The sequence below is a fragment of the Meriones unguiculatus genome, chromosome 11 (assembly GCF_030254825.1).
Source record: "Meriones unguiculatus strain TT.TT164.6M chromosome 11, Bangor_MerUng_6.1, whole genome shotgun sequence".
NCBI lineage: Eukaryota > Metazoa > Chordata > Mammalia > Rodentia > Muridae > Meriones > Meriones unguiculatus.
Genome location: NC_083359.1, coordinates 16,212,123 through 16,225,354, shown reverse-complemented (window position 1 = coordinate 16,225,354; position 13,232 = coordinate 16,212,123). Strand labels below are relative to the sequence as shown.

General features: G+C 45.1%; 1 protein-coding gene across 5 annotated transcripts in view; it reads right to left on the bottom strand.

Annotated features, from left to right (window-relative positions):
* Window positions 1–254: 254 nt before the first annotated feature.
* Window positions 255–13,232, bottom strand: part of Cdc42se2 (CDC42 small effector 2) — a 65,034-nt gene continuing 52,056 nt past the window's right edge. For 4 of the 5 annotated variants that reach the window (XM_060363694.1, XM_060363692.1, XM_021634601.2 and 1 more), the window contains 3 exons: window positions 4,979–5,080; window positions 2,880–2,992; window positions 255–2,538 (listed from right to left, as the gene is read on the bottom strand). In XM_060363694.1, coding sequence (XP_060219677.1) covers window positions 2,894–2,992; window positions 4,979–5,080 — 201 coding nt within the window. In that variant the 3' untranslated portion in view covers window positions 255–2,538; window positions 2,880–2,893. The remainder of the gene's footprint in view (window positions 2,539–2,879; window positions 2,993–4,978; window positions 5,081–13,232) is intronic. The other variant, XM_021634602.2, reaches the window with a different exon arrangement.

The following is a 13,232-nucleotide window of genomic DNA, read 5'->3' as shown; positions in this document are numbered from 1 at the left end:
AATTACAGACTCCAAACTTTTGGAAACAGTCCTGAAGGCTGGCGTGACACCTGAACACACAATCCTCCAGCCTCTCACACTGAAGGCTGGTACTGCCTTGCTCAGCTAACATCCATTAGTACTTACAACCTGTAAAGGAAGGAGTGGTGAGTCGTCAGCACCTGTGGGTTGTCACTGAAGAATGCTACAAGATCCCCTACATAAGTTCTGGTGAGTAAAATTTCATTAAGAAAAGGAAAAATCCAAACCAGGACTAAAAGAAAACATTTATTGAATCAAAATCAATACTTTCTTTTTAATATCTACAAGCCAACAGTGAGCTCACTTTATTCAAGAATGAACACAATGTACAAAAAAAGTATGCTTATATTATAAAAATACGTCCATCTTGTCTTCTGGTGCTCAGCAGAAGCCACTGAACAGGTCAAGGCTGCTGCTCTCTACACCAGCTCCATTAGTAACCAAAGGAAGCTAATGGACAAACTTTCCAGGCCCACTGGAGAAGCCACGCCCAGCACACTGCTGCAGTCAGCTGTTTCTCTTGCTTACTAGTTGTCACCACGTAGTTCAGAGAAGTATTAATATAATAAATTCTGGGTACAAAATCCTATTAGCTCCAATTTAAAAATGAGATGTGTTACTATGGGGAACAAAGGCGTTCCCAAGGTTTACAATCCCATGTAGGGAGGAGGGAAGCTTGCCTCCCTGCACCTTTGCCAGCATCCTTAGGCCGCCATAGAAGACCATCATGTACAAGGTTACTCTGTACATTTTCTTGACTTTACTGAAACCTTCCAGGGCACCGGCGCGGTGCACTGTATACAGTGTCTCACTGCTGAGAGGTCAGAGGCAGCTGCAGGACCATTATGGGCTCCACGAGCCTTTGGCTTATTAATAACTGGCCTTGGAGCAGCAAACAGAGTGACAGGGGAGGGGACAATGGCTCCTTGTGCTGTCCCATCCATCAGTGCTGATGATGCCAAGAGATCCCTGTCTGTCATACAGAAAGAGTTTGCACACAGCAGTGCCCGGCAGGAACCTTGCCCTGGCTAAGCAGAATGACAAACTCAAGAGTGCAGTGTCCGCATGGTGAGTTAAAGACAACAGTGAATTAAATGTTTCTCCTAGACAGATTCTGTCTGTGCTTGGGAATGACACCTATGAACAGTAAGAATTACAAAAAAAAAAAAAAAATCAAAGGATCAGGTCATCCAGTGTTCCTACTGGTAAATTAAGGTCAGAAGAAAGGTAGGAGAAATGCTTTCGGCTTTGCCTGCATCAGCCCAGTGGCTCTTCAGTCAGCATTCTCAGGACAGGATCAGTGTAGGGCAAGGACAGGCAAAGGCAGAACAGAAAAAGATCACAGCTTCTCAAAAAAAAAAAAAAAAGGCTCTAAGTGCCTTCCTTCAGAGCTCTAATTTCAGTTAAGACCCATCTTCTGGGTGAATGTTAATCAATCAAAGGCAGTTAGATGGAAAGTAACCTGGACCACAGGCCCAGCTACCCACACTCGGCGGGGAAGAGGAACAGAATGGGACCTGAGCAAAGGCCGCTGACGAAGCACACACAGTGTGAGGGCTGGCTCCTGTCAGTGGGTCAGCCAGGCAGCAGGCTGCTGCTGGAAGCTGCCTCAGCCTCCGCAGCTAGTGGAACACTGGAAGGCTGAGGGGCTGCAAGTCCCAGCTGGCAGCAGAGGCCAGAATCTCAACACACAGCTCGTGGAAACAAATGGACACCAAAAGACTAAAAGAAAACAGAGGCAGGTCCACAAAGAAGAGCTAACAGGACGAAGATGCTGAGAAACTGGATGGGCTTCACAACACTCAGATACAAACGGTATCTGCTCACAATCACAGGTCCTTACTCTCAAATAAATACACTGAACATTCACAGCCAAGTGGCTGCCTCTGCTTTCCTGTCACTGCTCTAATCAGACCAGAACCCACTGGGATTATGGAAAGCATCCTCCAAGAGAGCAGCATCCTCAAGCCGCAGCAGCTCAGGACACCGGTGTCTGGCGTCCCATGGGGTCCCCTCTGAGCAGCACCATGGAGTGTGCAGACGCGCGCTCCGCTCAAGTTTCCAACAGATGAAAAGGACTATTGTGCTTGTGGGTCTCACGCCTTCAAAATATACATAAGTGGTGGCAGTAATTACAGGTCTTTGCTTACCAGTAAAATCATAAGGCAGAGGGGCTGGAGGCGCAATGAAAAGGTTTAAAATTGAAAAATTACAAAACAGTGCTAGCAGTCACGAAAAAGACCATGCTAAGATCCAATCCATGTCGATTAAACATTGAAAATTCAGCTACGATCCAAAGAACTCTGTCAGAGTCCCAGGCATGCATACCGCTGACGGCAAGGTAGGTCACGTCGGTCTGACGCCGCCTTCCTCGAGCAGGAACGTCTTGCTGGAGATCACAGGGGTGAACAGGTTGCTGCCACGCTTCGTTTTTATAATAAAAATAAAAGAAATCCAATCACAAGACAAAAATAGTATAGAACTGTGGACAGAGAAAATACAGAAATTCACAAAGACCTACAAAACAAAACAAAAATCAAATTATTATTTTTTAGGCTGTTTGTTTTGTTTCTTTTATAGACAGTCTCCCTACATAGTCCTGGCTGTCCTAGAACTTACTATGTAGACCAGGCTGGCCTCAAACTCACAGAGACCTGCCTGCCTCTGCCTCCCAAGTGCTCAGATACCAGAATCACAGAACAAAGCTTCCTCCCTACGCAGAAGCTGCGTCTCAAGGCCTTCAGATGAGGAGACAGCCTGACCTTTAACCCTAGAAAGAAGTCTCTGCTGAGGCCACAGAGAAGGCAATTTGACTCAGTTAACTGTTTTAGCCTCAGGGCTAAGGAGAGAGCACTCACCGAAGGGACCAGGGCTATCCTGCCTTTGTGTCCACCAGCTGCATCTGCACGTTGGCAGGCATCCCACCTCCATAGCCTCCCTTGGACTGCATTTGGTTCTGAATGGAGCTGACCTACAGCAAACAGGAAGAGAGCAGAAGCACAGCAGGGACAGTCAGTGCAACAGAGATTTCACCACCATCCTGCAGGGAACACAAATCCAGTTTTAAACACCTTAATTTTCTTTTTATAGTGCAAATGGCGAGGCCAGTATTGGACATCTGTGAGTTTGCTTTGCTTTTTTCCCCAGGCATGGCCTCATGTAGCCCAGGCTGGCCTTGAACGTGTAGTCATACTGCCCCCCCCCCACCTCACTCTGCAATGCATTCATAACACAGGCTGATGAAGGGAAGGTATAGACCCTGCTCTGAGGTAAGACCAGAGTCTCATTCTGATGGACTGTAAAGTGTTTATCACGGTCATTCAACCCAGCTCCTGTAAACTATAAACATTCTGGAAGCAGGGAGTGAGTCAGGCCACAGTGCTAGGAGGAGGAAACCAAGCAGGAAGTTTGGAGGTGATGTCCAGTGATGAATCAGCCACAGTTGGGGTGGGCCTCCATCTTTAGACGGAGTCTGAAGTGGTGAAGACATTTATTGATTGGGAAAGAGGATACTGATTATGATAAACTTGCTACACAAGTCCTTCAGCCAGATTTGAATAAGCATACCAACCAGAGCCCGAGCGCCCGTGGCCTCTTTGCTGCCTTCACCCTGCTGCCCAGCAAACAGCTGGTCCTCTCTACACATCGTGATACCCTTACTCTCCACTAGGCTGCCAGAGAAACACATCCTTTCACAGACTGACAGCAGGAGCTATAAACGGCTCCCTTGCTTTCCTAGTCACTGAGGGGACAAGGGGGTTTGCATGTACCAGACACTCATTATCTACTCCAAGCCCAGCTCTGTTGATCCTAGCTAGGAAGCCTAAACACAATCACCTCATTCTGCTTCTACAACAGTGTCAATGTAGCGAAAGGCTGGTTATGTTCTCCTTTGATATAGAATATAGAGTCCAGATGAATGAACCTAAGATCCATTCTGGCATGTATTAAAATCTCTACACAAAAGACAGCAGATTCTTCCTCATTTCAGGTACTTTATAACCAACTGCCGAATACAGCAAATTTTTGCTAGTTTGTCCTAAAGGGATGTATGCAAAGTCCAATTATCTGCTTAGCAGAAAAGAACTTAGCCACAGCAGCCACCACCTCCAGCATTCAAACACCTGCCTTCAGGGAAACACTGACATTTTTGTGAAGCTGACTCAACAAACATGGATGTGGGGCTGGGGAGTTGGCCAATGGTTAAGAGCAATACAATTCTTGCAGAGGGCCTGAGTTCTAGTCCCAGCACCCAACCAAATCATGTGGCTCACAACTTCCTGTAATTCCAGCTCCAGGAGATCAGACTCCCTCTTCTGGTCTCTGCAACCATGTGGCACATGCACACAAACACATAAATAAAACTAAACCTTAAAGTATGTGAGAAGCAGTTCACAACAAGAGGGTAAATTTTAATATTTACTTATTTGGTTTTTTGAGTCAGGGTCTCTATGTAGCCCTGGCTGGCCTCGAACTCAGAGATCTTCCCCCTGCCTTGGCCCTCTACGTGTTGAGATTAAAGGCCTGGCATAGATATTAAAAGTTCAACTTGAGTCCCATGGTGGGAACTTAATAATCAATAACTAATCCTTTCCGAGTTCAGATCTAAAATGTATGCTCATAGTCATATGTTCTTGCATGACATGGTCTGACTTTTGCACATAGCCATCCCATCTCCCCACAAACATTAACTCATCTGTAGCAGTATGTACAAATAACTGCTAGACTAGACGGTATTGCTGTGGGACTGACAACAAGAAAGGGTTGTATAAGCACAATGTTTTTTTTTTCCGAATATTTTCAACTTATGACTGGCAAAATCTAGTTGCAGAACTCACCTGACATGACGTTATTACAAGGGGACACACACAACAAGTATAAAGAGTCATTTAAAGGTGTGAGTCTGTCATGCAGGCTCCACTGGGCCTTGTCCCACCAGCCCATGTGACACACTTACTGAGTTCATCCCACTAAATAGGTCTCCGGATCCTACATGAGCTGTGTGCACAAAGTTGGTTGGCTCTCCAATCATACTTCGGTCAATCCGTCGCCGCCTTTTCTAAAACATGAGAACAACGTATTAAGAAAATGGTCGTATTCTCCCACACTGGTCTGAAAACCCAATTCTCATACTTTTAATTTTTCTTTGAAACAATGAAACAACAAAGCTCTAAGAGGATGAGCAGTCAGGATGGTTCCACCAGTACAAAAACATGCCGTGCATGTCCTGAAGCCCACGTCCCATCCCGACTCCACGGTGGAAAGAAGAACTAAGTCCCGAAGGTTGCCTTTTGTGCCCATGACGCAGTGATGCATGCAGCCACACAGTTACAGCTTTACTTGAGGGAGCATCTGGAGGTTTTAGCACAAAGCAGTAAGTAATAAGCTGGGTGGTGACACACCTGTAATCTCAGGTCTGAGGAGGCTGAGACAAAAGGACCTTGGGTTTGAGCCCAGCCTGGGCTATGTTATGAAACATTTTCAAAAACAAAACTAAAGAAATAATTTTTTTTTTAAAAGATGGGATCTCATGTAGCTCAGGTGGGCCTTGAACTCCTGATCATCCTGCTACTACCTCTCAAATGTTAAGACTGGAAGCCATGACTAGATGGAATAATAAATACCTGAGGAAATATTTTATCTTGACTAAAACATTATACAAACAGTGGACATTATATAATCACCACTGACATGTATTTTTATGTCAAAAATAACTTAAAATAAGGCAAATGTAAGATCACCTCATCATTAGCCAAGAACATGTGTGATTTGACCTCAATGTTCTTGATTTTAAGCATGATCTTGTAGCTCTTGTTAACAAGTTGATTATATTCTGATGTCATTTACTTGGGTTGTATCCAACTACCTTCCACACTGGAATGAATCTGTCCATTCAGCTGGCCTGTGGGGAGGGGCAAGGTTTTAGTACTGGTCTGTTCACTGCATTATGACTGTCCAAACTCAACAAGGCTGGACTTGCTTCCTAATTCCTGACAAGCACATTCTCGTACTATGACAGGGTCTCATCTATGTAGTCTAGGCTCAGCTCCCAAGTGCTGAGTTACGAGTGTTATTGCCACATGTGACTGCCCAGCTAAACAGTTTCCCAGGAAGCAGCCATGCTGGCACCCTTGCTTCCCTTCCTGCCTCATGACAGCTCCGCTCATCTGAGGTTTGCACATATCCCTCAGATATGACACAACTAAGAGCAGCCACCAGAGGAGCTGGGTCACTGTCCTCACAGCAGGCTTCCCTGTGACAGCACACCACTCCAAAATTTGCAGGAACTCTGAACTGTAGGAATGAACTTCAGGATGCAGCACTACAAGTCCACACAACTGCAATGCTGCTGCCCTTCTCAGCAATCCTAATCCTAACGGTCGATGTGGCAGCTTGTCTGTCAAAACATGGCTTTCTGCAGACACACAGAAGTCAACAGTTCACGTGTACATGCAGACGCTGGCTTCCAGTGTTCTGATCTTTATTGGTGCTGAATAAAGCCCAACAGCAGCTGGATACTTTTCTTTGGAAACACTTGCTTTCCCTCCGTTCAGCAACAGCAGGTGCCTTCTCTGAGTTGACTTGGTTTTAGTCCCAGTAACTCTGCATGGTAACACAGTGTGTCTGAACCGTGTGTCCCTTCTTGCTGTTCCTAGAGCTGCTCAAGTGCCCACGCTCACTTGCTCACTCTGTGTGTGTGTGTAAGAGAAAGTCCTTAGAGATTGTTTTCATCCATTATTTTAAAATGTCTCTTTATAACATATTACAGGAAAATGACTCCCTCTCTTCAGGAGGTGACAAAGGCTAGAGTATGCACACCTCACACTCACAATCCTCTTAGCTCTGCCTCACCATTGTAGCAGGAAAAAACTAGGAAACTAAAACACACACATGCAGCCATGCGTGTTCTGACAACCTGGGCCCATTGGAAGGCCAGAGGACCCACTGTCTTCCTTTTTTTTTTTTTTTTTTTTTGGAAACAGAGCTTCTCTGTTTTGCCTTAGCTGTCCTGGAACTACTCTGTAAAACAGGCTAGCCTTGAACTCAGAGATCTGTGTTGGGGGTTGTTCTAATGCTGGCCCTCAAGATCTGGTTACCTATCCTTGTTTTGTAAACCTGCCTAAGACATACCTGACTGGTTGATTAAACAGCCTATACCTGGGCAGGGCAGAATGTGTGTGGCTAAAGTTACCGGGCTTCTGGGACAGGAAAATCACAGAAAAACAGATGGGAAGACAGGAGGAAGGAGGTCTCCATGATGAGTTAGCATGGAGAAGGAACCAGATGGACTGGGAGGAAGGATTCCAATAATGGTGTGAAAAGGCCAGATGAAGAATACAAGCAAGTACCATGGGATTATGGATGGAAGGTAGACCAGATGAGGAGGATTAAGGTGGATGGCATTGAATGGGAGCTGGGAGATGGATGGTGAGGTTACTGAGTCAATGTAAGTGAAATATCTGCCCGGCCCAAGGTAAATAAGGCAATTATAAATCTAACAAATGCCTGTCTTATTATTTGTGATAGTGGATTAAATAATACCACTATGATAATCTTAAGATTAATAATAAACATAACCCAACACTCAACTTTTAAATTTTCTAGAACAGATCTGCCTGCCTCTGCCTCCCAGGTGCTGGGATTAAAGCACAGCGCCACCACCTGGCTTCTTGAAAACATTTTGAAAGCTTATGCTTTGAGAACCTCATATGTGTATATGGTATATTTTGATCCCACTCACTCCCATTACCCTCTCTTATTCCTCTCTCACTGCCACTGAACCCCCTTCCTCCAACAGCCCCCCTCACTCTTTCTTTCATGCCCTTTTTTAATGACCCACTGAATTTAGAGATGTTTATATGAACAAGGGTGTGGTGGGTTTTCCTGTAGAATTTTTGTTGTCCTATTTTATTCTTGGACAGCATATATTAATTCACTCTTACTCTTTACCTCAGGTTTTTCTGTTTTGAGACAGGGTCTCTTTACATGCTGCTCTAGCTGTCCTGGAACTCACTCTGTAGAGCAGGCTGGCCTAGAACTCACAGAGAACCAGTTGCCTCCGCGTCCCAGAGTGCTGGGATTACAGGCACCACACCAGCTTCCCTTAGTTTTTGAGACGGGGTCTCTCACTGAACCTCTCACTAACTGGCTAAGCTGGCTAGCCAGCAAGCTTCAAGGATCTTCTCCATCCCATCCCATCCCCCAGGGCGGGACTTGCAGATATGCACAGCTTTTTATGTGGATGCTAGGAATCCACACATAGATAATAGGGCTGAAGAGATGGTTCAGTGGTTAAGAGCACTAGTTGCTCTTGCAGAGGACCTGGGTTCTATTCCCAGTACCCACATTATAACTCATATCTATAATTCCAGTTTCAGAGGCTCCAACACCCTCTTCTGGTCTCTTCAAGCAACTGCAAACACATGATGCAAGACACACATACAGACAAAATGCCCCCACATGAAACAAATAACCCTTCAAACTTAAGGTGTTCCTATGTTGGTCAAGTGCTTGAAGCCACTTGACTACAAACTGTAATTCTGAATCAGTTTTTGTTTGTTTTCAGTAGCAGCAACAATAAGTAATAACAATTATCACTATTACTGCAGGAGGCCTGTGCCCAGGCTGACGCATGGAAGTTAGAAAGTCTGTTCTCTCCTTACACACAGGAATTGAACTCAGGACACTGGGCCTGCGTGGTATGTACCTTTACCCACTATGCCATCTATCTGGCCCTTATGATAGTTTTTCAAGAGCTCACTCTTAGATGTTACTGACATATGTTTAAGCCTCTGTGAGGACTAAGCATTGCTAGCCTCTAACACAGTGAGTCAACACACTGACCTGTGTCTTTTTCTATATTATTTGAGACAGGTTTCACTATATAGGCCTGGCTGTTCTAGAATTCCCTGTGTAGATCATGCTGGCCTCAAACTGAGATCCTCCTGCCTCTGCCCTCCCAAATGCTGGGATTAAAGGCATGTGTCACTCAGATCAAGGAAGACAAACATGGTATGTATTCACTTATAAGTAGATAGTAGCCATAACATACAGGATAACTACCATAAGGATACTACAATCCACAGACCCAAAGAAGCTAAGTAACAAGAAGGACCCAAGGAGAAACACTTGAATCTCACTCACTGAGAAGAGAAAACAGAATAGACACCGGGATGGAGGGAGGGATCTGGGTGAGGAAGAGGCAGGAAGTGGAGCAGGAAGGGTCAAGTGGGGAGAAAGAATTGGAATGGGGGATGGACCTCTGGGACAAGCTAGAAACCTAGGACAACGAGGAATATGGGGCCTGAAACAGCCACCTCCTGTAACTAGAAAAGACCCCCAATGGAGGGACTTTGACACCAACCCAGCCGCGAGACCCACAGTTTCTCCTACCAATAAGATGTGCAGGGGTAAAAATGCAGCAGAACTGAGGGAATAGCCAACCGATGACTAGCTCAGCTTGAGACCCATCCCATGAGAGAGGGCCACCCCTGACACCGTTAGTAATAGTCTGCTATACGTCCAGACAGCCACCTAACGAAACCGTCATCTCAGAGGCTTCCACAGCCAAACACTAAGCAGAGCTTGGGGAATTCTATGGGGAGAGGGAGAAGGCGTGTAGCAAGGAGTCAAGACCACCACAAGAAAACCTACAGAATCAACTAACCTGGGCCCATAGGGGCTCACAGAGACTGAACCACCAGAGAGCATACATAAGACAGACCCAGGCCCTCGGCACATATGCAACAGTTGTGCAGCTCGGCCTTCATGTAGGACTCCTAGTAGCAGGAACAGGAGCTTTATGTGACTCTATAGCCTGCCTTTGGATCCCTATCCCCTAACTGGGATGCCTTGCCTAGCCACAACAGGAGAAGGTACTCCTACTACAACTTGATATGCCAAAGCAGGCTGACATCCACAGAAGGCCGCCCTCTTCTCCTAAGAAGAAAGGGAGGACAAGAGGATGGCAGCGGTGTAGTGAAAGGGAGGGACTAGAAGGAGAGAAGGGAGAGGAAGTTGTGATTGGGATGTAAAATGAATTAATTCTTAAAAAGTTACAATAAATACAGCAAAAACTTTAAAAGTGATACACCCAGGTCATTTGTGTTTTATTTCTCTAAATTTAATCTCCAGGCCTTTAGTGAGAGTGTTCTGGACTTTCAGCTTTAAACAATATTAAAAAAGCCAAGAGAGGGTCCAGACCCTGTCTACGCTTGGCTCACCAAGACTTAGTTTGTCTATTTGCACCCACCACACTCATTTACTTCCCTCCCTTCCCAGTTATATGCATCATGATCAATTCCCAGCATCTTAAGTAAGACAGATTATTAGACTTTCTGGCCCCAACAGTACCAACTGAGGTTAGAAACAGGCACCTAGGTTCTTGGCAAACTCATCACAAGAAGAGGACAGCAGCTGTACTTGTCGGGGCAATGACCTACAGGACTGGTGCTATCTCCCAAGGTCTCACAGAAATCTCCCTTGTAGGAGCAAGGGCCGGATGGAGGGCCCTCTCTAGACAGACCTGGCAGACTTGAGTCATACCTTCCTTCCGGCTCTATCGTCCTAGCCCTGAAGACCCCTGCAGAGGCTCCATGGCCCCTCTCCATGCCCACCAATAAGCTGTAGAGCCTTTAGAGGTTACACAGAGCCCACACAGCTACAATAAGTGACTCACTCCAACTGCTGTGTGACTAAGGGCTAGGGGAAGAACAACCACCGCAGCGAGCTCAGCACCCCAGCCTATTCTAAGTCCTGGGGGAGGGTGTGCAAACACATTCCAAAGGGCCACCCTCATACAGAAAAGCAATGGTGGGAAGCTTCTACCTCGCTTTTTGACAAAGGCACATGGCTGTCCACAAACAGCCTTAAGATGAGATGGTGGAGGAAGGAAGAGATGAAAAAGGAAAGGAAGAAGGCTGGAGAGCAAGCCCAGGAGCCCACCAGTCACCACAGTGGGCATAGCCATCCTCCTAAAAGTCCCCTCCTCATCCCTTTTCCATGTAGCCACAGCTCTACCACCAGCACATGTCTGCTAGCATCTTCCTGAAATTCATTTAAAAGGAATCCTACAGCGTGTGCTTTCCTGCATGTGCAGTTATTCTGAGAGTGGGGACTTATGGCATATACTAATAGCTACTCCTTGTTAATCACAGAATTCTAAGAGGTTCAACTGTAACAAGACAAAATCAATCTGAATTCCTCACTCTCCTCTCAGACAGCTGACTTTCCCCATGTCCACAAACACACTTCCATAGTTGTACACAGCACATGAAGGCAAGGCTCGCAGGGTGGCAAGACCTTGTGCCAACTCCACAGTGCTCCATCTTGATGCTCTATGATGTAAGGGTGCAGAAATCCCATGGAAAGAGACTTTTGCCTAGTCACCTCTGCTCTAGCACACTGTTCACGTCCGCGCCTCTAACCTCTGACCTTACGCAGAATGAAAAACATTTTAAGTACGACAGAGATTATTTATTTGCATGGCTGGCAGCTAATGAAGTGCCCTGTAAGATCGAAGTGTTCCAGGAAGCACAGTGACTCTACCCAAGTCCACACAGCAGGGCTGCGAGCGCCCTCTCAAGCTTCCTGTTTTGCTTTGAGAGGCCCAACTGTGGAATTCCCCTGGCTGCTGACAACTGCATCTGTGTTTGTCTTGAATTTTTAATAGTGTATACTTGAAAAGTATGCTGTTCCTTTAAAAAAAGAAAATAGTCCACTTTATGCCTGAAAAATACTGTGTTTAGTGGTTGGTGGTTGTTGGGGAGCAGGAGAATCCTTCTGTGTAGCCTTGCCTGGCTTGGAATATATAATTCTCCTATCTCAGCCTCCCTTCAAAGATATGAGATCCCTTGAAAATGGGGTTTCAAGTTATCGTGAGCCTTCCAACTTGGGTACTAAGAACAGAACTCAGTTCGTGGAAGAATAGCCAATACTCTCTCCCAAATCAATGTAATATTAGTTCTGGATAATGAATCTGTATCATGTCCTTAGTTATAAACATGTGTGCCATGAGCATTTCATTCTAAACTTTATCACCCTGTTAACTGATTTAAAAGGAACGAAATGCGTGTTTCTGTTGTACTTACGTATCAAAGTCACAAAAGAGACAGGACTTGACCACAATAACCTCAAGCAAAAGACTGATCCTAAAAAAAAAAAGACTGATCCTCCATTTTTGCAAGTTCATAAAAAAACTAAGTCCATGTTATTGGTGTTAGAGAAGCAACGCCAATAACTTCACTTTGGCAATTTAAGAATTCATGACTGCTGAAGAGATGGCCCAATGATTAAGAGCACTATCTGCTCTTCCAAAGGACTGGGGTTCAATTCCCAGCACCCACGTGGCAGTTCACAAGTGTCTACAACTCCAGTTCCAAGGGATCTGACACCTTCAAACTAATGCACATAAAATAAAAAATTACAAATAAAAAAAATAAATAAAGAATTCATGACCAAGCTGGTGTGGTGGTACATGCCTATAATCCCAGCACGTGGGAAAGTAAGTGGGTCTCTGTGAGTTCAAGGCCAGACTGATCTACAAAGCAAGTTCAGGATAGCCAAAGCTACACAGAAAAACCCTTTCTCAAAATAACAAAAATAAACAAACAAAAAAGAATTCATGACCGAGAAAGGCATAAACCTTCACACCATCACACAACACAGCTTGTAACTGCAGACTGTATTTTCTAAATAAATACACAATTCCTTACATGTGGTCAGATGACGTACAACAATAGGTCATTTAAGCAATGTTTCAGGATTCATAAAAGCTTCCAGTTCACAGGAGCTCTTCACATGGCCTACAAATAAAGGACTGTGTGGCATGATGTAAGGCAACTGGGAAAGACACAGGAAAATAAAGCTGGCACTTATTTGCCTCTTTTTTATTTTTTTTAAATTTGAAAACAACAGTTGTTTTTCTTCTCATTCATCAAAAAGGGTTCCCTGATTTTCTTTCATGGTAACTGTTTGTGGCTATATGCAGTACAGCCAGGGTGAGGCATAACACACCTGTAATAGCAGTGCTTGGGGGACAAAGTAGGATGGGTCCAGGTTCTAGGACAGTCTAAGCTACACATAAGCCCTGACCTGTCCCACCCTTCCCCAAAGGTAACCCTGTTTCTGAACTGTGCACTCAAGTCTATCGCAGGCAATACACTTATATTGGGGTTCTAAAAATTCTTCTGATGAGATACAGGAGGAAAATA